The sequence below is a fragment of the Moschus berezovskii genome, chromosome 17, assembly GCF_049115385.1.
Source record: "Moschus berezovskii isolate FMDL1 chromosome 17, NW_MosBer_1.0, whole genome shotgun sequence".
In the NCBI taxonomy this organism is placed as follows: Eukaryota; Metazoa; Chordata; class Mammalia; order Artiodactyla; family Moschidae; genus Moschus; species Moschus berezovskii.
The window spans coordinates 22895511-22921123 of record NC_142476.1 but is presented as its reverse complement, the minus strand read 5'-3'; the positions used below and the strand labels follow the sequence as shown (position 1 = coordinate 22921123).

Genomic DNA, 25613 nt, shown 5'->3' with positions numbered 1-25613 from the left:
AACACATCCCAACTTGCACTCTCCCACAGGCCTTTGTACTTGCTCTTTATCTGCTTGGAATGAGAGCCTCCACCCCGCCACCCTCTCCCCCCATCCCTCAAGTAGCCACATGTCCAGTTCCTCATTTCTTTTGAAGATGTCTGCTCAAAGTTCATCTTATCAGTGAAAGCGTTCTTGACCGCTTCCACTTTGTTACTTCTTACCTCGTTTTATCTCAGTGAGCTTATTTATTTACTTAAATATTGCTTGTTGTCTGCACCAGAATGTAACCCACGTGATTGAGAGCAGGGATGGGAATGATTGAGCCGCTGCTGTTTCCCAAGGGCTGAGAACCACTCTTGGTATAGTAGGGGCTCAGTAAGTTTTATTGAGTGGGTGAATACATAACTGAATTTATTTGCACACTTCTAAAATTTTACCAGTAAATCGGGTCTGTGTTGGCCTTACTTGTTTTTTAGAGAGTAAGTTGGCTAAAAGGTTGAAACTGACTCTTTTTCAAATATAATTTTCTGTATGTATTTTGGGCTGTGCTGGGTCTTCATTGCTGCCTGGGCTTTTCTCTAGTTGTGGTTCTTTTCTTCTCACTGCGGTGGTTTCTGTTGTTGTGGAGCCTGGGCTCTGGGGCGAGTGAGCTTCCGTAGTTGCAACTCCCAAGCTCCAGAGCACAGGCTCATTAGTTGTGTGTGGGCTTAGTTGCCCTGTGGCATGTGGGATCTTCCCAGATCAGGGCGTGAACCCGTGTCTCCTGCATTGGCAGGCAGATTCTTTACCACTGAGCCACCAGGGAAGTCCTTGACTTTACTTTTGAATGAAGGTGTTATAAGAGGTTAAAAAAAAAAAAATCATTGTAGTAGTAGAATTTGATGGCTTTTATTAGAATTGCTCCCCAGTGAATCTTGTGCTGGTTTCATGAACAGGTTAGCAAAGTATAAGAGGCCATATATGTTCTGCAGTCATAATTTTTAAGGAGAAGCCCACTGAACTTTTTGCTTAAGGGGGAGTTTGAGTGCTTACACGGTCCTTTTCTGTAGGAATCCTGTCATTTGAACATGGCCCCAGATCCCGTGTAGCCACTGACTCTCCCTTCTTGGTTTTGTGTACCTGGGTTTTTGGTTCCTAAAGAAACATTTGATGTGTTTTTATTCTGGTACCTAGTGAGATAATTTTAAGTTCTTAAACACAGAATGATAAAGAGACTTGTGTTTCTAGCAGCTTTCTGCATGAGATGAGGAATAAGGAATTTTCTTTGCTGTGGGAGTTGCAGTTCTCTGCTTAACAGTCTCCCTTCCCTGCCCTCACACCGAAACAAAGGGCTTCTTTCCACCTGTGTATGGTTTGTTGTCACTTTGGGTCATCATATTCGTTTCTAGGAAATTAAATTTCCTATCTCTGATAGCTCAGTTGGTAAAGAATCCATGTACAATAAAGGAGACCCCAGTTAGATTCCTGGGTTGGGAAGATCCGCTGGAGGAGGGATAGGCTACCCACTCCAGTATTCTTGGGTCTCCCATGTGGCTCAGATGATAAAGAATCTGCCTGCAATGTGGGAGATCTGGGTTCTATCCCTGGGTTGGGAAGACCCCCTGGAGAAGAGAAAGGCCACCCACTCTGGTATTCTGACCTGGAGAATTCCATGGACTGTATAATCCATGGGGTCGCAAAGAGTCGGACACGACTGAGCAACTTTGACTCACTCGCCTTGAAGTTTATGAAGTACTGAGGTTTGTGTAGAGACGGGGCAGTTAGTAAATGGAAACTCTAATGGAAGAAAGGACAGCGAAAACTGTTTCAAAATTACATGCACCACAGGAAGTATCTAGTCCTTCAATCCTAAAGACTCAGAAGGGGCCTGAAAGGAAGAATTTCAAGAGACATTTTCATGCCTGAAAATATCAGGGACAGTTTTGCCAGGAAGCAGCAACAGGACAGGAAGACGGTAGATTCTTGCCCAATGAGATGTTTGCTGGTTTGGTATTTTATCTTTGGCCATTGTTGCCACGTTTGACATTCTCAGCTGCTTTTGAAGATTCTGCAAAAGAATAGTAGTATTCATTTCCAGCAGTAAAAATTCAGTAAGTGGTCAGCGGATTCATGTTGTAATGTGTTTACAACCTCCTGTAGCTTTTTTCTTCCTTCCAATTTCTCCTTTGAGGTTTATGCTTCAGACTTATAGAAACTACAGACTGTGCCAGTTTGCTACCCAGGTGCAATGTTGTCATGAAAGAGCACTTGACTCTGACATCAGAAGTCTTGGCAAGTCACCTTGCCTTTCTGAGTCTCTACTTCCTCGCAGGTGAAAGGGAAATTGTAGGGACTGTCTCAAAGGGTTGTTGTTAATACAAGGTAACGTGTTGCAGTACCCATGAAAACGCTTGGAAAATAACTCTTCAAATGGAAAGCACTGTTGTTATTAAGGATTACTTGAATCTTCTGATTTCTTAACATCTAGAGAATTTCACTGGAGAAGGCAATGGCAAGCCACTCCAGTACTGTTGCCTAGAAAATCCCATGGATGGAGGAGCCTGGTAGGCTGCAGTCTGTGGGGTCACTAAGGGTCGGACACGACTGAGTGACTTCACTTTCACTTTTCACTTTCACACATTGGAGAAGGAAATGGCAACCCACTCCAGTGTTCTTGCCTGGAGAATCCCAGGGACGGGAGAGCCTGGTGGGCTTCCGTCTATGGGGTCGCACAGAGTCGGACACGACTGAAGTGACTTAGCAGCAGCAGCAGAGAATTTCACTTGTGAAGAATGCAAGTTGTCCATAGGTTTTGATGCACAGAGGTGTGTTTTTATTGTTTCTTTCAGAGAACCCTATGCACAATGTAAAGTTTCTTTCAGCTAGCCTGTAATTAATTGGCATTTAAGTAAGGCTGCATCACATATGGCTGGCATGATGTCTTGCTCTAATGAAGAGATGCAGTGGAGACCTACTTTATGTAGATGTTGAGGTGCAGTACAAAGATGTGCATAACATAGAGTAGCCAGAGAGGCAGAAGTAAATCCCCGTAATTAAACACAGTGCCTGATGAGGCATGTGGGAGTCACCAAATGCTGTAGGAACACAAAGGATGGAATGAATGACTCCCATTCTGTGGCTGGGGAAAGTCTTTATTTTGCAATACCTGGAGAATAGGTGATTTGAGGGTTTTGTTTTCCTGCTGAGTGTAGTATTCTTTTATGCCAACTATTTGGGTGGCTGGCTTCCAAAATAAAATAAAAAAAGAAAGTGTTCTATTTTATCCACTGGGCTTCTGTCGGTCAGTAAATGATCATAATGTTTTTCAGCACAGTTATTAATGTCAGGTCTGGGACCATCTGTGGGTCTGTGAATCACTGAGCGATGAGGGGTGGTTCTTGCCCTCAGAGTGCTCCTGGCGTGATGGAGAGGGGTGAGCCCGCCATCGTTAGGAATGTGTAAAGTCTGTGATAGTGTGAAGTCTGTGACTGGGGAGAAGTTGAACATGGGTCTCACTAGCCAGACAGAAAAAGGTGTGGAATGGGCACAGCAGGTCCACACAATGGGAATTTCGACCATCCCTTAGGATTTCAAGGTGTCTCCTGTATTTCTGACTTCAGGGCTGAAATTGCAGCTGTTTTGCGGTTTCTGATGAACAATCCATCCAGCTTATGTGTCAGTATTTTTAAATATACTTTTAACATGAGTCACTCTGTTAGGTCTCAGACATTTTAAGCAGTGTATATGAGGAAATGTGTACTAAGTGACTAAGAGTCCATGGGGAGAGTGGGCACCTGAAGAACTTAAGCACTAAAGTCCAAAGCCTAGTGATGAAAAATATTTAAAACTTAATTGGTCAGTATGTAAAAACAGCAGCAGGAGTGTAAAATTAGACTTGGCTAGCTCTTAGTTGGAGCTTCCCAGGTGGTGCTAGTGGTAAAGAATCTGCTTGCCGAAATGGCAGCCCACTCCAGTATTCTTGCCTAAAAAGTGCCGTGGACAAGAGGAGCCTGGCAGGCTATAGTCCACGGGGTCACCAAGAGTCTGAGTGACTGAACACCATTGGCTGCTTAAGTTACTGACCGAGTTATTGGGCTTCCTAGTAGTTCAGTTGGTGAAGAGACCACCTTTAATACAGGAGGCCTGGGTTCGATCCTTGGGTTGGGAAGATCTCCTGGAGAAGGGAATGGCTACCCAATACCGTATTCTTGCCTGGAGAATTCCATGAGCAGAAGAACCTGGCAGGCTCAAATCCAAGAGGTCGTGAAGAGTCAGGCAGTTCTGAATGATGAACACTTTGATGACAGAGACAGTGTGTGTGTGTGTGTGTGTGTGTGTGTGTGTGTGCGTGCCTGGAGAATTCCATGAGCAGAAGAACCTGGCAGGCTCAAATCCAAGGGGTCGTGAAGAGTCAGGCAGTTCTGAATGATGAACACTTTGATGACAGAGATAGTGTGTGTGTGTGTGTGTCTTTGTGCTGATCACACAGAGTACTGAGGTATCAGAGCCCAGACAGAGATAGTGTGTGTGTGTGTGTGTGTGTGTGTGTTTTTGTGCTGATCACACAGAGTACTGAGGTATCAGAGCCCAGACAGAGATAGAGAGTGTGTGTGTGTGTGTGTGTGTGTGTGTGTGTGTGTGTTTGTGCTGATCACACAGAGTACTGAGGTATCAGAGCCCAGACAGAGATAGAGAGTGTGTGTGTGTGTGTGTGTGTGTGTGTGTTTGTGCTGATCACACAGAGTACTGAGGTATCAGAGCCCAGACAGAGATAGTGTGTGTGTGTGTGTGTGTCTTTGTGCTGATCACACAGAGTACTGAGGTATCAGAGCCCAGACAGAGATAGTGTGTGTGTGTGTGTGTGTCTTTGTGCTGATCACACAGAGTGCTGAGGTATCAGAGCCCAGAGACAGGGCTGGTGGAAGACAGCTAAAGGCAAGGAGGATTCCCAGCCCATCACTGTAAACAGAAAAAAAACCTCACAATCAATGACAGATCATTCTCTTCCAACACTTATTTTAGACTAGAGATTCCCATGGCTGGAGGGTATTGCCTTGGTTTGACTTGTCACTTGTCTTTTGCCAGTGTAGAATCTTTGATTATTTCTCGAGTCTAGTGGGGGTGTGTGAGAGTTAGATAGACTAGCACTTTTCATTTATAAGAACTAAAGAAAGCCTCCTCTTTGTGTTGTCCTGCTCTGATGATAGGAAACTGAGTTGGAGAAGATATTGATAGAATCCTAGTACTCAGTGGTCTCCCCTTTCTCCTCTGTCCGTACTGAGTTTCCTGGTCACCAGTAATGATCAGATACCCTATGGGTCAAGCCGTGTGACTTAATATAGGGTGGAAACTTCTATTTTTATCATAGTTTCTCAGAATGTGTAATTGATTAGTTAGTTACTTTGATTCCATCATTCATCCATCAAACATTTATTAAGCCCATAGTCAGAATGTCCTTCTCATTTCTGGGACATTACCTCGTTGACCGAACTGGCTTCTTTTGACAGTTGCTGTGGAAATATGGGAGCTACCTTTAATTAAGGATTCTACCCCTAACTATGTTGTATTTCCTCCTGCCACTGCAATCACTGATCTTTTGGCCATTTTCATAGGTTTGCCTTTTTGAGAATGTCATGTAGTTGGAATCATACAGTATGTACCCTTTCACACTGGCTTCTTTCGTCGAGTGATATGCATTGAAGTTTCCTCCGTATTTTCTCATGACTTGATAGCCTAGCCACAGAGATGATCCTCTTGCCAGCCTCCTGTTCGTTGATTTTTATTCATTTTCTCTTTCAAACCAGGCATATTGCTAACAGCAGTACTGCTTTTCCATTTGCTAGCTCACCAACATTTTAAGGATGTTATACAAACTGAAAGTGAAAGAGGAGAGTGAAAAAGTTGGCTTAAAGCTCAACATTCAGAAAACTAAGATCCTGGCATCTGGTCCCATCACTTTATGGGAAATAAATGGGGAAACAGTGGAAAAATTGTCAGACTTTATTTTCTGGGGCTCCGAAATCACTGCAGATGGTGATTGCAGCCATGAAATTAAAAGACGCTTACTCTTTGTAAGGAAAGTTATGACCAACCTAGATAGCATACCAATAGCGTATTAAAAAGCAGAGACGTTACTTTGCCAACAAAGGTCCGTCTAGTCAAGGCTATGGTTTTTCCAGTGGTAATGTATGGATGTGAGAGTTGGACTGTGAAGAAAGCTGATTGCCGAAGAATTGATGCTTTTGAACTGTGATGCTGGAGAAGACTCTTGAGAGTCCCTTGGACTGCAAGGAGATCCAACCAGTCCATCCTGAAGCGGGAGATCAGCCCTGGGTGTTCATCGGAAGGACTGATGCTAAAGCTGAAACTGCAATACTTTGGCCACCTCATGCGAAGAGTTGGCTCACTGGAAAAGACCCTGATGCTGGGATGGACTGGGGCAGGAGGAGAAAGGGACAACAGAGAATGAGATGGCTGGATGGCATCACTGACTCGATGGACATGAGTTTGAGTGAACTCTGGGAGTTGGTGATGGACAGGGAGGTCTGGTGTGCTGTGATTCACGGGGTCACAAGGCGTCGGACACGACTGAGTGACTGAACTGAACTGAACTGAACTGAATGCAAACTTTTTAGCCAAAATACCTGGCTCTTTCCCAGGAAGACAGATCTTTGGGTGGTTGACTCACCCAGTTTCCAGGTGTAACTGAAGCACTCTTTTTCCCACAGTGTTGTTGTGGGTGATACTATGAACATCTGATTTTCGGGGCAGGCAGATGTGGAGTTGGCGCTGATGAGTCAAGACATGTTTATTCCTAGTGTCATAGGGCTGCGGCTCCTGTTCCGCAGCAGTGGTGTGGAGGAGTCATCTGCCCATGTAGAGTGCTAACTCGAGTGGACTTTGTTCCTCCTTGATTTCTGCTGCTTTTGCCACCAGGAGGATTTACTTCATGCTACTGTTGATCATAGACTGTGATTCATCCCCAAATTCCTTCTCTGCCTCTTGGTCGCTCAGAAAGCAGCGTAAATAATTTGCAGGTAAACAAATGATTCACATGCTAAAAGAGTATTTATTTATTTTTATTGAGTCTTTTTTTTTTTAGCAGTTTTAGGTTTATAACAAAATTGAAGGATAGGTACTGAGATTTCCCATGTACCCCACTGCCCCAACGCATGCATGGTCCCCTGCATTATCAATACCTGTCAGCTGAATTTTTACCACAGACCTGGGCTGACACATCATAATCACCCAAAGTCCATAGTTTACCTTAGAGTTCACTTTTGATGTTGTGCAGCCTAAGGGTTTGGACAAATGTATAATAACATGTATCTATCATTATATGGGGCTTCCCAGGAGGCACTAGTGGTAAAGAATCCGCCTGCCAGTGCAAGAGACACGGGTTTGATCCCTGGGTCAGGAAGATAACCTGGAGAAGGAAGTGGCAACCCACTCCCGTATTCTTGCCTGGGAACTTCCATGGACAGTAGAGCCTGGTGGGCTAAAGTCCGTAGGGTCACGGAGAGTCGGACACGACTGAGCGACTGAGCAACTTCTGTCATTGTGTAATCATTGAGGGTATTTTCACTGCCCTGAGTCCTATTCTTTGCCTATTCATCCTTCCCCTGCAACCACTGCCCATAGTTTTGCCTTTTCTAGAATGTCTTAAAATTGGAATTGGACAGTATGTTGCCTTTTCAGACTGATATCTTTCACTTAGTGATATGCATTTACGTTTCCTCCATGTCTTTTTGTGGCTAGATAGCTCATTTCTTTTTAGCCCTGAATAACATTCTAGTGTGTGGATGTACCAGAACTTATTTATTGATTCACCTACTGAAGGACATTGTGGTTTCTTCTAAATTTTAGAAATTGTGACTAAAGCTGCTGTACACATCTGTGTGTAGGTTTTTGTGTGGAAATTAAGTTTTCAGTCCCTTTGGGTAGATACCAAACAGTGCTGTTGCTGGATTGTATGGTAAGAGCATGCTTAGTTTTGTAGGAAACCACCAAACTGTCTTCCAAGGTAGCTGTGCCATTTTGCCGTCCCCCAACAATGAATGAAGAGTGCCCGTTGTTCCACATCCTTGCCAGCGTTGGATGGTGTCTGCGTAGTGGATTTTGGCCATTCTAATAGATATGTAGTAGTATCTCATTGTTTTGATTTGCGTTTCTCTGATGCTTTATGAATAGAGCATTTTTCATGTGTTTATTTGCCATTTGCATGTCTTCTTTGATGGGATGTCTGTTAAGGTCTTTTGCTTTTTTAAAAAATTGAGTTACTTGTTTTCTTATTATTGAGTTTTAAGAGTTCTTTATGTCTTGGATCAGACTGCTAACAGATGTGTGTTTGGTAAATGTTTTCTCCTGTCTGTGGCTTGTCTTATAATTCTCCTGATATTGCCTTTTACAGAGCAGAGGTCGTTTTTATTTTATTTTTTTGTGTATTTGGCTACACCACGTCTTAGTTGCAGCATGTTAACCCTTAGTTGCAGCATGTGGGATCCCGTTCCCCGATGGAATCAAACCCAGGGCCCCTGCTTTGGGAGCGTGGAGTCTGAGCCACTGGACACCAGGGAAGTCCCACAGATCAGAAGTTTTTTTAATTCAGTGAAGTCCAGTGTATCAATTATTTCTTTTATGAATTTTTGTCTTTGTTGTTTTATCTGAAAAGCCACTGTCACACCCGAGGTCATCTAGGCTTTCTCCCACGTTCTAGGAGTTTTATAGTTTTGTGTTTTGCATTGAGGTCCATCATTCATTTTGAGTTAATTTCTGTGAAAGGTGTAAGGTCTGTGTCTAGGCTCATCTTCTCACGTGTCGATTCACAGTTGTTCCCGCACCATTTGATGAAGAAGCTATGTTTCTTCCATAGTGTTGCCTTTGTTCCTTTGTCAAAAATTAGTTGACTGTGTTTACGGGGGTCTGTATCTGGGTTCTGTGTTTTGTTTTATTGATTTATCTTTTGATAATGCCACACTATACTATTGCTGTAATACTGCAGTAAGTCTTGAACTCACGTCGTGTCACTCCTCCAACTTGACTCTTCTTCAACATTCTGTTGGCTATTCTAAGTCTTTGAATATTTTTTCCCTTTGCCTGAAAAGAAACAGGTGATGGCTTACATTTCTGAAACGGAGGTGCCTGTTTCATTCCATAGAAACAGCAACTAAAACTCTTACCATGAGGAGACTAGTCTCGCTTTCTCCCGCTTTCTTCCTCTGTCAGCATTTCATCTACTCAGAAGCACATATTGTGTCTCTAGTTGGCACCAGTCTCTAGCTGGCATAAATGCTAAGACCCGTCCCCGAGTCTGTGTGGAGTGGGAGAGATGCTGACAGCAGTGAAGAGGGACCTGGGTGAGGTGCTCTCAGGGCTGGGAGAGAGGTTCGTTAGCTGGTGGAGAGGACTTGGGAAGCTTTACAAAGGAGATACATTTCGAGGGAGCTTTGAAGGATGAGTAGGGGAATGTCCGAAAGGAGAAGGATGGGTCGGGGCATTCAGATAGAGGAAACAGCAAGAGGGTGATACCGGGAAGCACAGTGCAGCCAGTATAACTCAGTGTATGGTGCCTGCTGAGACATAAAGTTAGAAAGAAAGGAGCTCTGAGTGAATCCTGACTAGCCTGTTGTGCTGTCTCAGGACTTCCTCCTGAGTTGGGTTATTGGATATTTCGTTTTGTTGAGATACAATTCACATAATGTAATATTTACTATTTTAATCATGGTAAAGTATACAGATCAGTGGTTTTTACTGTATGTACAAAGTTACCCACAGCCATCACCACTATGTAATTTCAGAACATCTGCAATCATACCCCCTTCCCTGGTCTCCCAGACTCTGGCAACCACTAGTCTATTTTCTATCCCTATGGACTTGTCTGTTCTTGGACATTTTGTGTGAATAGAATTATCCAATACATGGCCTTTTTTGTCTTGAGTTATTTCGCTTAGCCTAAGAAAGCTGAGCGCCAAAGAATTGATGCTTTTGAACTGTGGTGTTAGAGAAAACTCTTCAGAGTCCCTTGGACTGCAAGGAGATCCAACCAGTCTATCCTAAAGGAAATCAGTCCTGGGTGTTCATTGGAAGGACTGATGCTAAAGCTGAAACTCCAATACTTTGGCCACCTCATGAGACGAGTTGACTCACTGGAAAAGACTCTGATGCTAGGAGGGATTGGGGGCAGGAGGAGAAGGGGACGACAGAAAATGAGATGGCTGGATGGCATCACCGACTCGATGGACATGAGTCTGAGTGAACTCCGGGAGTTGGTGATGGACAGGGAGGCCTGGCGTGCTGTGATTCATGGGGTTGCAAAGAATCGGACATGACTGAGCGACTGAACTGAACTGAATGTTTTCAGAGTTCATCCATGTTGTAGCAGTGTGTCAATACCTCGCTCATTTTTGTGGCTAAATACTATTCCATTGTATGACTAGGCCACACTTTGTTTATCCATTCATAGGTTGATGGATGTTAGTTTGTTTCCTCTTTCTTGGTTGTTACAAATGATGTTGCTGTTTGTGTACCGGTTTCTGTGTGAATGTGTGTTCTCAGTTCTCTTGGGTGTATTCCTAGGAGTGGAATTGCTGGGTCAGATTATAACTCCGTATTTTGAGGAATTGCTGAACTCTTCTAAGTCGCTGTGTTTTTTCAGCCAGGGCAAAAAAGACTCAGGTTCTGTTTTAACATCACACACTTGAGGTCAGTGTGTTTTTTTTTTGAGATGGAATATTTCTACTGCTGTTGCCTTGCTTTCCTACTTTAGGGCGTCATAGTTCACAGCAGGGAAACAGATTTGGCTCTTTAGAATTCCATTGGTACGGTTACTGTAGAGCAATCTGTACCCAGTAGCACGTAGTGGGACAGAAAGAAGTACTGTCAGGCTATTGACGTTCTCTGTCTAGGATGTACTGTAGAGAATGAGTTTTTCTAGTTTAAGAAGAACCCTTGATTAAATTATAGGCTATTATTAGGGAGCTTATTGTCCATATAAACTGTACTTGGATTCCCTGTAATTTGTTATAATTAATGCAAGAGTTCAAGAGCAGAAAGCAAGGATCAGGTTGTGGCATGCTTTGCTCTTTTGCAACACCTGGCTATCATTGGCCTTTTTTTCACTAGCAGTTAAGGCCCATGTGTGTTTGTATGCATTTAAACAAAAATTATCCTTTTTAGGAAGGAATTGCAATCCTTTGACTCACTGAAGCTTAAGGAGCCTAGGTAAGAAGTTAAGTGTCTCTGGCAAAATAGAATATTGATCAGTGATTGCCAAGACAGTCTTATCTATATGTGTTTGAATGTATGCACATGTTTGCATTTTCAGGCATGCATGTGTGTTGGCTTGTAGTGTGAAAAAGGCAAGAAGAAAAGCTTTCCCTTTTAAGGTTCTCTTTGCCGAGTTATGGTTTTAGCCTTTTCCTTTCTTTTTTTCCTCTCTGTTTTGTTTCAATTTTGCATAATTGCAGGCAGTGTTGAAATCTGTCAGCCGCTTGATGATGCAGAGTTTTAATTGACTGTCAACTTGAACATTTCATTAAATAGAAAAGATTTTTAGATAGTGCATTGCTCAGGTACCAAACACATTATTATACTTGAATAATCACAAACTGGAATCTCCTCAGAGGCTTTGAGGACAGAGGGGCTGAGAGAGGGGAGCCTTCAGGTTTGTCAGGTTGCCTGCTCACATATGGGCTTCCCATGTGGCTCAGCTGGTAAAGAATCTGCCCGCAATGCATGAGACCTGGGTTGGGAAGACCCCTTGGAGAAAGGAAAGGCTACCCACACCAGTATTCTGGCCTTGGAGAATTCCATGGACTGTATACTCCAGGGGGTCATAAAGAGTTGGACATGACTGAGCGACTTTCACTTTCATGCTCATATATGTACTGTTTATCTGGTCCTGGCAGATGGAGAGCAGGGTGGACCACCCTCTCTTTTATTTGGATTTACAGCTGTGAATACCCTTCCGAATGACTGGAATGTGCTGTTCCTCTTGTATTGGTACCTCTGTCAGTCTAAGAATTAGGATTATGCTTTGCCATCCCATATCCCAGACTTTTAGGGCAGCTTATCTTCAATCCCCTCCTTTTTCTTTTTTTGTAGTAGAGAAATTTGTATGTTTACTTCTTATTGGCCCAACATAATGCCAACCAGAAAGTAATGTGAGCATTTCAGCACCTATTGCAGTGTCCTGGGAGAACTGGGTTTCTAGGACATTCTAGCAAGATTCTTCAGATATTGCTGATTTTACTAAAGAGAGTTATTAAATGAGGAAAGGACAATTTCAGTCTTACCCTTTTCTTAATAATAACAGTGGCAAAACAATCTATCTTTCTCTCTCATCCTCCCATCCTGATAGTTTTATGGAAAAGCTTCACAGTTTGAGGATTTTCAGGGCACGGATAATGCCCCCCACCTCTACATTGTCCCAGTCCTACTGACCGTGTGCATGGGAAGAGACGGGTTGGTTGGACTGACCTTGACCTGTAGAGAAGGGAAAGGCATATGTAGCTCTCTGATAGTGACATTGCCTGTGCACAGGTTGACAGGTGAACAGAGTGCTTTTACTGACCTGTTCTTAACCATGAAAGAGCATTTTCTTTCTGTCCCAGATCTTCTTGGGTACTGGGCGTAAAAGAGGTCAATCTGTGGATGGTATGTGCTGATCAGACATCTTCAAGTGTTATTAATACCTTAACTGAGTGAAGTCTGTGTAACCTTTAATGATCCATAATAAACTCAGTGAAACTAAGCCATGCCCTGTGGGGCCACCCAAGACAGCCGGGTCTTGATGGAGAGGTCTGACAGAATGTGGTCCACTGGAGAAGGGAATGGCAAACCGCTTCATTATACTTGCCTTGGGAACCCCAGGAACAGTATCAAAAGGCAGAATAATAGGATACTGAATGAGGAATTCCCCAGGTCGGTAGGTGCCCAGTAAACTCCAATACTTTGGCCACCTCATGCGAAGAGTTGACTCACTGGAAAAGACTCTGATGCTGGGAGGGGTTGGGGGCAGGAGGAGAAGGGGACGACAGAGAATGAGATGGCTGGATGGCATCACCGACTCGATGGACATGAGTTTGAGTGAACTCCGGGAGTTGGTGATGGACAGGGAGGCCTGGTGTGCTGTGATTCATGGGGTCGTGGAGAGTCGGACACGACTGAGCGACTGAACTGAACTGAATAGGGAAGTATCTTTACTCAATGCAAGGCAGTAAAGACTGTATGTCATGCTGATGATGAGCTCCTGCTTGCTCTTTAAAAACCCGTTGCGTTTAGCAATGAATTCATTTAAGAGACTAGTCTGCACCTGCTGCTGGGTACAGCCTCTCCTTTAGGAAGGAGCCTGTAATCCGAGACCCCAGTCTCTAGATTTTACTTGTATCCTCAGTGCCTCTTTCAAGGTTGTCAATGAGTAGCTAGAATGCATCGCTCGGTCTCTTTTTCCTTCCTTCTGCCTCCGGGGAGGAACGTGAAATGTCCCAGAGCCTACTGCTGGAGAAAACACCGATCTGAGTAATCCACGGGCCGAACTATGAAACCGCTTCTGTGTCGGTGTCCGTCTCATAGGCTGTGGCACAGATGATCTAACAGGGGTGGGAGGGCAGCGTGGTTATGAAGCCTGGGATCGTGAAAGTCGTCTGGCAATGGTGTTTGTAGTTTAATTTCTCGCTGGCTCTCTCTTTAATGTGGCTGTGCTGCACGGCCTGCAGGATCTTAGTTCCCCAATCAGGGACTGAACCCAGCAGTGAAAACTTCGAGTCCTAACCGCTGGACCACCATGGAATTTCCTGTATTTTTATTTCTGCATTACTTTTCGACTTCAGTGAAATTGATGACTCGCCTACAATGGCTGGGAATCCAGTCCCACTCTCGTCGCCTTGTGGTTGCCATGCAGAGACGGATCTCCATGCTCTGGTCTACGTGGTCCTGCTTTCAAGGAGCAGCATTACCTTGGACCAGTCCTCCTCCTCCCTCAATGGAGTTTCCTTCTTTAGAAACAAAAGACCTGGACTTAAGTTGTTGAAATCCTTCCCTTGTTAGATCGCTTAGGCTAACTCACGCTGCCACAGTATATGACCTCCAGCTGTCTGTGGCTTTCAAAACCAAAGGCTCATTCCTCGCCATCTTCCGTGTCCACTGTGCCCACTGCCATCCCTCTCTGGGGCTCAGACTAACTGAGCACAGTGCCTACGTGGGCGCTGCACGTCTCACGGCAGAGGGAGGCAGAACAGGGAGCCAGACACGGGCTCGGAAGGCTTCTGCTTGGAATCGGCACGTGCTGTTTCCTCCTCCATGTCACTGACCCCAGAGCTAATCGCAGAGTTAATTCGGTAGGTGGCTGTGACCCTTGGGGAGGGGCAGCCCCATGGCGAGTTTCGGCAGACATTCAGAACAGTGACAGTGACCTTTCACCCTCCTGCCTCCACCATCCTGTGATTTCAGCCCAGGCTCTTGCCCTCGTGGGTAGAAGCCCAACCAAAATCACATCTTAATTTTATTTATTTTTTAGATTTTGATAGCACAGCATGTGGGATCTTAGTTCCCTGACCTGGGATTGAACCTGAGCCCTCTGCATTGGAAGGCAGAGTCTTCACCACTGGACCGCCAGGGAAGTCCCCCCAAATCACATCTTAAAGCTTTCAGATTTTCATGTCTATCCTGTGTTTAAGGCATTTCTGCTGAACTGGACTTGGAGAGAATATTTCATTTGTGAGAGGGGTGGGAGGAGTGCTTTAAAAGCAGCACGTACTCTGCCTCTGAGTTCTTTCACCTTATCTGTGGTTCTGTGGCACTATCATCCATACTCTCCAGGCCAACACGGGGAATTTCTCAATCTGAGAAGTATTAATAGACCTGCAAGTGAAATAGGCTTGCACGAGTGCTTAGATAGAGTCCTCATATGTGAATTAAAATGAGAGATGAAAGATCTTAGCAGTACATCTTTAAACATTGAGGATAATGTTATGGGGTTTTGAAAGAGTCCTTTGATACCACTGGCAGAAGTACTGAATGCCTTATTGATTTAACTCACTGTGGTGGTTTTTTTAAACTTTCTTTTCATAATCTTAGGGAGAGGAGGGAACATGGAAAAGTCACTTATTTTCTTGAGGTTGTATAGAAAATATCCTGATGCTGGGAAAGACCGAAGGCAAAAGGAGAAGGGGATGACAGGATGAGATGATTAGATAGCATCACTGATTCAATGAACATGAATTTGAGCAAACTCTGGGAGATACTGAAGGACAGAGGATCCTGGCAGGCTACAGTCCTTAGGGTTGCAAAGAGTTGGACATGGCTTAGTGACTGAACAAAAACAAATTCAAGACAGATGAAACATCTCGGGATAGGTTCTTAGTGACTTCCAGTTTCCAGGTGTGATGTGTAATAGCACCAATTACCAGGAAGCCTTTGTTACTTCAACCAGAGAAACCTGCATTCAATCCACAAATTAATATTCTCTGGAGATTCAAAACAAAAACTTTGAAAATAGAAATATTACCCTTATTCAACAAGCACAATTATATTCACTAATTCTTAGAGAGAAAGCAAAATCTTCACCTAAAACCATTCATTGGACCTCAGCAGTCAGATGGACTATTTCCAGGTCTTTGAATGTAAAAATTATTTAAAAGTTTTCCTTGTGGGCTTGGGTTTTCAAAGAGGATCCCTTTGGAAAGTTGGCAAATACTTACTTTCCTGGCACAAAGATTGGTTTTTTTCTTTTCCCCCTCCACCCAAAGCTATGACAGGGTGGAGTGGAGTACACTTCCATGAAATTGCATGTTTCCAAAATAGGATTCACGGTTACATTTGACTTCTGTTAGAATTGAATCTCTAATCAAAAATAAGCAAAAACCAAACACGCTAGAAATAGAATTTCAGCTCATATTCTCTAATTTGGTCTTCATATAGGATAGAATTATTATATTTTATAAAAGTGCCTTTTGAGCAGAAATGTAGCAAACAATCAATTAACAAAGTGGTTCAGATTCCATTCCCGTGTCTGTGATCTCATGTAGTAATATCCACAATCTCAAATGGCTGTTGTACCATATCATTAACGCTATTCAGATTCTCTTGTAGTCTGGATGGCTTCCAGGAAAGAGCACTGCATTCTTCAGCTCCTTGGTTTCGTTTCCCAGTATTAGACTACGTTTAACCTAAAGGACCAGGAAAAATCCTGGTGTTCCTTGATAGTGGATTGGGATTCACTGTTGCCTACTATTGGATGGACCTGTAATAGAACCTGCTCATGTGTTTTGTAGAAGTGATAATTGTAGCTGAGAGTTGGGATCAGCAAGGTCAAAAAAATCATGACTATTGTTTAGCTGGATCCTGTGGATTATATTTCCCCAAGGTCTCAGCTGATCGTTCTTGCCTCCAGGTGATGGGCAAAAAGGCTTCTAGCTGTGGTAGCTGATGCTAGGATAATACCTTTTACAATGCTTTTACTCACTGGTTCTTAAGCATTAAACCCTTAAGAGTGCACTAGAAAGAGAAACCATGACAGCAGTGGCCTGAGAGATGATGAGCATCCTTGCAGGGCAGAGACTGTCTTGGACTTCTCCAGGAACTCTTCAGCTTCTAGCCGAGTTGGATGTACAAGGAAGTGCTTAATGACTATGTGTTAATATCCATGCAGGGAGCAGAAAATGAGTCAAAACCACTTGAGCTAGGATGGCTTCATGTGTATAGAAGAATTTCAAACATTATGTGACGAGGAGGAGTAGGCAAGCTTTACTTCTCTTCCCACCTTGAGATTGTGTCTTCTGGCTTGTTGGGTTTGGGGTTTTGTGCATGTTGTTTTTGTGAGATTCCCAGTAGCTTTCTTCAATAGACAGTAACATGCTTTCCTATCCTGAGAGTCTGTTCTTGAGGTTTGGGGATGTTTTGTGTATTTGTTTTTTGTATCCTATAACTTTTCTGAAAAACGCCAGGGGTGGAGGGTTCTCTGGTCATAGGCTGAAGTTAACATCTTTTCATATCCCTCTTTTCTTATTCCCCTAGTTTTGAAAGTGTGGTCTTCAGATTCTAAGTGACTCTTCTTTAAAGATCTGTCCGCTTTCACAGTGAATTCTTGCCACTTGAAAGATCTTTGATGCCTAAGGACCCCCTTGTTTGGCCGGGTTTCCATAGGAAGGTGTTCTTCTTTCTGAGAACCAGCTAGGTTATAAGCATAAAAGATCTTCCATGAAAGTGTTAGTCGCTCAGTTGTGTCTGACTCTCTGCAACCCTTTGGACTATAGCCCACCAGGCTTCTCTGTCTATGGAATTCTCCAGGCAACAAGAGTGGAGTGGATTGTTACTTCCTTCTCTAGGAGATCTTCCCAACCCAGGGATCGAACCTGGGTCTCCCACATTGCACGTAGATTCTTTACCATCTGAGTCACCAGGCAAGACCCAGCAGGTTCTAAGCATAAAAGATTTTCAGTGAAAGTCTCCCAAGCATTCCTTAAGTCTCTTGAAGGAGAAGTTACCTTACGTCAATGAGTAGACCTTCTACTGTTTCCTGGAGAACTGGCCCAGAAGCACAAGAGAGGTGCCATAGAAATGTCAAGAACCAGCCTGGGGATGGGGAAAGAGCACGGCAGAGAGATACTGAGGAAAAACCTTGAAGGCAGGGTGGAGGAAACCACAGAAAACATGGACTGCAGCTTCGCATGAGAAGAAAGCTCCTGAAGCCTCTGTTTCCCTCCTAGCTTTCTTCCAGGAGATGAACTAATAGTGTCCATCATTAGATTATGGTTTTAGGCATGAACCTGTTATTTAAGTAAGGGCTATAAAACCTGGGGCTTTGCTTGTATTGATACTTAATAAGGGTGCATGCTCCTTGAAGCAAAGGTGCTAGTGTAAAGCATTTTTGTTGGGGCTCTTGATTTGCTGAATGAAACCATGGAACCTGTGATCCTTGGCACTTGCCATGTGCAGGCTGGCCGCCTTTCCCCTTGGAACAGGAGACATGCAGGCAAACAGCAGGCATGTGGATCCCGGGTATGTATGGGACCGCCCTTCTGTGATGGTCACTCTCCTTGGATGAAACATCTGAAAAAGATGGCTGAGCTTGGGGACTTGACCTGAGTGAACAGGGAGGAAAAATGGAAGCTAGAAAATAGCGTGTAACATATTTTACCTCTGCAGCAATTGAGGTTTCTTTAATCTTCAGTACTTTGATCCGCTGTCACGCTGTTTCTTTCGTGTACAGTTATTGCTTCAAAATATTTTCATTTACTCCGATTCTCTCCTATGAAGAAGGAGCAGGAGGGTCATGGCTTCCCCCTTTTCCTCCATTGTATGTTATTCCCAGAAACTCCGTCAACAAAGAAACACACACACACACACACACGTGCACGGAAGGGCGGTATCTTCAACTTCACAGGATTTTCAAAAGCATCCTATCTAGTATTTGCTCCAAATTGTGCACACTCAGAAGCAGCAGACTGCCACTTTATTACCAGGAGAAGACTTTCAGTCACAAGTTTTTAGATGTAACCTCTGTTCCTATTTGTTGAGATTTAGACTCCACGATGCCTGTAACCAGCTAAGAATACAATGAGTAGGTGAGGGCAAGGCAGTGTGCTCTGAACTCAGAGTGGTGAGTGGACACAAAGATTTTTTCTGCACATGCCAGGGACTTGTCTCTGAAAATCAGCGAAGATACTTGGTATGTACATTAATTGATCTCAGTCAGTTCAGTTCAGTTGCTCAGTCGTGTCCGACTCTTTGTGACCCCGTGGACTACAGCACGCCAGGCCTTCCTGCCCATCACCAGCTCCCAGAGTTCACCCAAACTCATGTCCATTGAGTCGGTGATGCCATCCAGCCATCTCATCCTCTGTCCTCCCCTGCTCCTCCTGCCCTCAATCTTTCCCAGCATCAGAGTCTTTTCCAGTGGGTCAGTTCTTCTCATCAGGTGGCCAAAATGTTGGAGTTTCAGCTTCAGCATCAGTCCTTCCAATGAACACCCAGGACTGATCTCCTTTAGAATGGACTGGTTGGATCTCCTTGCAGTCCAAGGGACTCTCAAGAGTCTTCTCCAACACCACAGTTCAAAAGCATCAATTCTTCAGCAATCAGCTTTCTTTATAGTACAACTCTCACATCCATACATGACTACTGGAAAAACCATAGCTTTGACTAAATGAACCTTTGTTGGCAAAGTAATGTCTCTGCTTTTTAATATGCTATCTAGGTTGGTCATAACTGTTCTTCCAAGGAGCAAGCATCTTTTAATTTCATGGGTCCAGTCACAATCTGCAGTGATCTTGGAGCCCCGCAAAATAAAGTCTGACACTGTTTCCACTGTTTCTCCATCTATTTGGCATGAAGTGATGGGACCAGAAGCCATGATCTTAGTTTTCTCAATGTTGAGTTTTAAGTCAACTTTTTCACTCTCCTCTTTCACTTTCATCAAGAGGCTCTTTAGTTCCTCTTCACTTTCTGCCATAAGGGTGGTGTCATCTGCATATCTGAGGCTATTGATATTTCTCCCAGCAGTCTTGACTCCAGCTTGTGCTTCATCCAGTCCAGCATTTCTCATGATGTACTCTGCATATAAGTTAAATAAGCAGAGTGACAATGTGCAGCCTCGATGTACAGCCTTAATTGATTTAGTCAGTTTATTTTGACAGGAAGTCAAATTATTGACTCACTAGTGGACCCCCTGAGAGGTATGGAAAATAAGGGAAGGCTGGTAGAAGGGCGCAGGCATTTAGATATAAGGTGAATAAGAGCTGAGGAACTAATGTACAGCGTGACTGTGGTTGACAACACTGTACTGTGTGTGTGCTCAGTCGTGTCTGACTCTTTGCGACCCCATGGACTGTAGCCCGCCAAGCTCCTCTGTCCATGGGATTCTCCTGGCAGGAATACTGGAGTGGGTCACTTCTTACTCCTCCAGGGGATCTTCCTGACCCATGGTTCAAACCCACATCTCCTGTATCTTTTGCACTGGCAGTCAGATTCTTTACCATTGCGTCACCTGGGAAGCCCTGCTATACTGTATAACTTTATATAATTGTACTTAAATTTGCTAAGAGAATAAAACAATTTTTAACCAAGAAAAAGTGAGAATAAATAATAAATAATATTCATATATATATATATAATAATGGACCCTGTGAAATGATTGTGAATATTTTAGATGAAAGATAAAATGGTAGTAGGAAAAATAGGTGGCTTTTCTAATATATATTAAATTTGACTAGAAAAAAATCTTTAGATAACTCAGAGTGTTGGTCTTTCTAATTTTAAGTAAAGGTTTTCCCAGCAGTCTTCCCTGGTGGCTCAGATGGTGAAGAGTCTGCCTACAATGCGGGAGACCCGGGTTCGATCCCTGGGTCAAGAAGATCCCCTGGAGAAGGGAATGGCAACCCACTCCAGTATGCTTGCCTGGAGAATCCCATGGGCAAGGAGCCTGGTGGGCCCCAGTCCATGGTGTTGCAAAGAGCCGGACATGACTGAGCGCCTGACGCACGCTTTCCCATGGCTGTCTTTACCCTGTCCTGTAGACTCAAGAGGAAAGAAGTAGAGACTGCTTTGTAGAGAGAACTGGATTCTTCTTCTCAAAGAGGTGCTAGGTTGAGATGTAATAGGTTTCCCTAGTGGCTCAGACAGTAAAGAATCCGCCTGCCAATGCGGGAGACCTGGGTTTGATCCCTGGGTCGGGAAGATCCCCTGGAGAAAGGAATGGCTACCCCCTCCAGTATTCTTGCCTGGAGAACCCCATGGACAGAGGAACTGGTGGGCTATAGTGCGTGGAGTTCCAAAGAGTCAGACATGGCTGAGTGACTAACAGTACTGCTGACATGTAATGATGTCCATGATATCAGGGTAGAGACAGCAGTAATTTGCTCTCAGGACTGATTGCCTCTCTCCAAGAGAGCCGGGCTTTGGGTCACTCCTAAGTTCCCTTGACTGGCATGCTGAAGTTTTGAAGACATTACAGAGTTGTGGTTACCAGGAGCAAAGAGTTTGTTAGCATTTGCCAAGAATTAATGCCTAAAAAGTGTGACTGTTCTAGAGGTAGCTTGTTTTAAGAGTATATTCAAAGGAAGTGGAGTCTTGGGATGTAAAGGTTTGGGGTAAGGAGATTTCTAAATGCTTAGGTAATTCTAATTATGATTTTATTGGCAAGGAAACAATAGCACTCTATTAGCTCCTGAGAACAGTGGTCTGGTCTGAGGTTGATGTGTATGGGCACATTCTGTCTGTCTGCACTTTGCTGCTTTGAGGATGTACTTTGGGTTGGAAGGCTCAGTATCACATTCGATTAGATTTTTATGAGTCACAGATGTGGAGGGTGAGCCTGACTCTGAAAAGCTTTATCCTGTCCATTAGCAGAATTCTAAATGATTTGGCCTATTTGTCTTCTACCCTCTATAACCTTGGAATATAAGAAAACAGTGTGTTTCCATAATTTTTTTTTTTTTTGGGGGGAAAGCACACTGTTGCGTGGCTTCGGCAGCTGCGTGTTGTGGGTGTCCAGGTGTGCAAGAATGCTCCTGTCCTCAGTCTCTTGTTATGAAGAGCTGGTCCTTATCAGTAGCTCGTCCTGCCGGCCTGCCATGAAATGATGTGATGAGAGCCCTTTCGCACTCAGAGCGAAGGGGACGTGGCACCTGCCACATCAAACAAAGACAAACACAGGCAGAGGTCACTTTCCATCTTTTATAGACGTGACCTTTGTCGGCATCACCTGTGTATCCTGCTGAGCACACAAGGGGTCATATCTAGAGGCATTCATGGCGTGGGAATATATTCCAAGTATGTGATTTTAAGGTTATTTCTTCTTCTGTTTCCATGAATAGATATCAGTATTACCTGCAAGTCAAAAAAGACGTGCTTGAAGGGCGGTTGCGGTGTTCGCTGGAACAGGTGATCCGGCTGGCAGGCTTAGCTGTGCAAGGTAAGAGTGGGGACTGGTGTGTGACAGTCCCATCTTGTCTTGAATACTGGCACCGCTAGCCTCTCGAAGGGAAAAGTTAAATTTACTTAAATGATTCCTTCGTAACTCTTTTTACATTTTGAGGTATCTTATATTAAAAGTGCAGAGGTAGTGACTTTTGGTGGCAGGATGGTGGATTCCTCAAAGCTGTTCGCAAATTGCTCATGCTTGTATAATTTTAGTTTTCTTTGAAGAAACAGCAGCTTTCTTCCTGCCTCCAATTAAAGCTCCACTGCAGGGTTTGTAGACCATTTTCTTAGAATTTCTCCACTGCCCAATGTGGTCATATTTTGTGGCTTGATGTTATGACTGTGTGACTTTCACATCAGTTTCAAGTGTGAGAGCTTAAGACATTATAGTATACTTTATTCTGACAGTTAAAGAGAGAAGTTTAAAATGCAGTGTTGTAATGTGAGATAGCTAATGTGTGTTAGTGTCAATTTATCTTTCAAACTACCCTACTTGCATCGATCTGGATCAATCAGACAACTGTTATGTTTTTTTAATTTTCTGTAAATTTTTATACCTATTTGGGTAGCACACTGTATAATCTTTTACATTTATTTATACATTATTCTTTATTGACTGGTAGCTTCATTGTCTTTAGTCATGTTAAAAACAAGAAGATAAAAGACAAGTTTCTTTTTAAAAAGAAACATGTTTCCCTTGCAGCAGCGACTTTCCTTAAAATCAGATACCATCCAAATGTCCACCTGCCAGCTGCAGAGTCCTTGCTGTGTGGGTTGTTGTTTTAGAAGCTGTGAACTGAACTTCTCATCCCAAACTCTGCACTGAAGTTAAACCTTCTGAATTTAAAATGCCTAAAGTGGCAGCCTTTCCTTGATAACTTTCATTCCCGGGATATTAATGGGTTAGCAGTTTTGGTTGGCCATATGATACTTAGTAGTTAGCGTCTCCCTGTGGATTGGAAGTCTGCAAAATATGTTGTATCTCATCTTTTCACCTAAAGATTGGAAAGGGAAGGAGCAGTGCCCAGACTGTATAACAGAACCATGTGTGGTTATAATTGAAAAATCAAACAGTGGAGAAGATACCCTTAATGGGGAGATGAAAGCAAAGATCTGGTGGGTCCCTCATCTTCCAGTTGGGTCTTTCTCCTTTAAGTGCTTCGTTTTCTTCTTCTTCTTTTTTTTTACACTCTTTTTTCACCTTTCACTCTTCAATCATTGGTCTCATTACAAGCATCCTGGATATTGCAGGACCTCAGTGATCGCTTTCAGGCTGAAGGAAGTTGGTGAACTTACTCTGGGGTCCTTTTACTGGGATCCTTGAAGTTCACTATTCAATCTGATGAAATCCTCTAGCTATAATATTTGTAGAATATTTTTTCTGAGAACTTTCATTGGGCAGTTAGAAAGTCACATCAACCGAGATATAAGCTGTGTCAAAGTATGATAACAGATGACTGACCTTGGAAATAGGCAGAGCTCTTGGTCTTTGGTATTTCCAAATGCCTCACCTTATAATTACTTGTAGGAAGTTACACATATTTGTAGGTGCAACTTTGCCTTCTTGGTAACATCTTTACACTGACCTTCTGTGTGGATCCGCTTATTCTTGTTACCTTAAAGTTGTCTGGATCCATTTCTACCTGATAGTGAACATTTTACATGAAATTTAAATATCATACTGTTTTGATTTTTTGTTGTTGTTGAGAGCAAGTAGGATAAGATGCAAGACACATATTGATTTATGATAGAGGTTCTCTATATTCATTTTACGTGTGTTCAGACTTACAACTGTGAGATGAAAACAGGACAAAACAGAATTGGGGGCATCTTGTAACACATGGAGTTGTTTAGGAGGTGTAAAAATTTGCAGTGTTGCTTGCCAAGGGTGATTTACAGTGGGAATTTCCAGCTGCAAATATATGAAGAGATGCAGATGGGTTTGGCTCTTCAGTTCTCAAAATTAACTTTGTGTTAAAAAGTCCCCTTGGCAGATAGTCTTAAGATCTGTGTTGGCGCATATTTCATAAAAGATAAATATAGGTTTGTTTTAAATTCTTAAAATAGATTAGGAATCACTTTCAAATGTCTCTATTCTTTCTAGAAAATTACGTTGCAGTGCTTGCTTGCTGATATTTACATTATTGCTATGTGAAAGTGGTAGTAATAGCACACCCATCTTGACACTGTTTGTATTTAATAATAGCGCAGAAATAGGATGAGGTGAGAAGAGTAAATACGGTAATAAGTTTACCCTGTTTTATCCCATCTTAATGTCATATAATAAAGACTACCCTCCCCCCTTCTCTTTTCAGCTGATTTTGGAGATTATAATCAGTTTGACTCTCAAGATTTCCTCAGAGAATATGTACTGTTTCCTATGGTAAGTGTATCTTCCTTTTTCTTAATTCACGTTCTATCTTCTTTGGATATTTAATTCTTTCCTTCAAAGATCTCAGAGGACTTTACACATGTATTCCCTGGGACATATAAGTTTTATAAGACCCTGAGAAAAGTAAAAATGCCTCTTCTTAGCTCCTCAGAACCCCTCCCTGCCTCAAACACTAGCCTTGAGTACTGGGCACTCTTCCTTTTTTTTTAATATTTGTATGTTTATTTGGCTGCACCAGGTCTTAACTGTGGCATGTGAACTCCTGTTGCAGCATGTGGTGTCTAGTTTCCTGACCGGGAATTGAACCCGGGCCCCCTGCGTTGGGAGCTCAGAGTCTTAGCCACTGGAGCCCCAGGAAGGCCCTCTCTTTCCTTCTGAGCCTCTCAGCTTGGTCCCACTCCAGAGCCGTTGTTCTGCCCGTCCTCTGTCTGGAATGCTCGGCCCCGGGTCTTCCTGTGACTGCTCATTCAGGTTTCTATTCAAATACCGCCTCCTTGTCCTTGCCCGCCTGTGGGATGCACTCCAGCCATCCAGCACTTCCTGCTAAATCCCCTTCTGTATGCATACTTTAGAGCTCTTTCAGGATCTAAAGCTGTTCCTTCTTTCCTTCATTATTATTGTCAGCTGAAATGTCTGCTCCGTGGTGCTTAAATAGGGAGCCTCTCTGTCTTGTCCATGGTTGTCTGGTACATAATTTTGTACTCACGTGGGTTTGTTGAATGAGTCTATGAAGTAAAATGTCCATTCTTGGGTTAAATTAGGGATGTGGCTAGGTTTTTATTCTTGAGGAAGTTTTGGTAGCTTTGGAGTGATTGAGAAGAGTTTTCATCAGGAAAGTTAAAGTATTTGAAAAGCCATCTTAGGGAAAAGCCATGCCCACTCCAACATTCAGCTCTGATTTTATGAATCATAATCATTCACCACTTTGTGTGTGTGTGTGTGCTGAAAGCACTGACCTGGGTTTGCAAAATCTGAATGCAAATCCAAGTGTGATAAAATATGATCAGGATTTTATGTAGGGAGAGGTTACCTGTGTTTTGGGCTTGAGGGACTAATGGTGTGTGAGCTGGATCTTAAAAGATGGGCAGCATTGTGGCAAGTGGTGGTCAGGGGGAGCACAGATGCTCTAGACAGAGGGAGGAGTAGCAGAGGTGAGGTGGCAGGCATGACTGGATAGGAGTCAGCTGGCCATCCTGATGGCCGCTCAGGGGAGCGGCGGTAGAGAACCGGAAACATCTGAGGGGTTCAAATGTGCGGGCTCCATCCAGGGGTTCACAGACCCCATACTTTGAGAACTGCTGGATTAGAGCAATGAGACTGTCTGCAGGAGGATGTCAGATGA

At 43.4% G+C, this 25613-nt stretch overlaps 1 protein-coding gene across 2 annotated transcripts in view; it reads left to right on the top strand.

Annotated features, from left to right (window-relative positions):
- PTPN14 (protein tyrosine phosphatase non-receptor type 14) overlaps positions 1-25613 on the top strand; it is a 205035-nt gene that overhangs the window by 107310 nt on the left and 72112 nt on the right. For both annotated transcript variants that reach the window (XM_055419075.2, XM_055419073.2), the window contains exons 4-5: positions 21774-21871; positions 24195-24262. In XM_055419075.2, coding sequence (XP_055275050.2) covers positions 21774-21871; positions 24195-24262 — 166 coding nt within the window. The remainder of the gene's footprint in view (positions 1-21773; positions 21872-24194; positions 24263-25613) is intronic.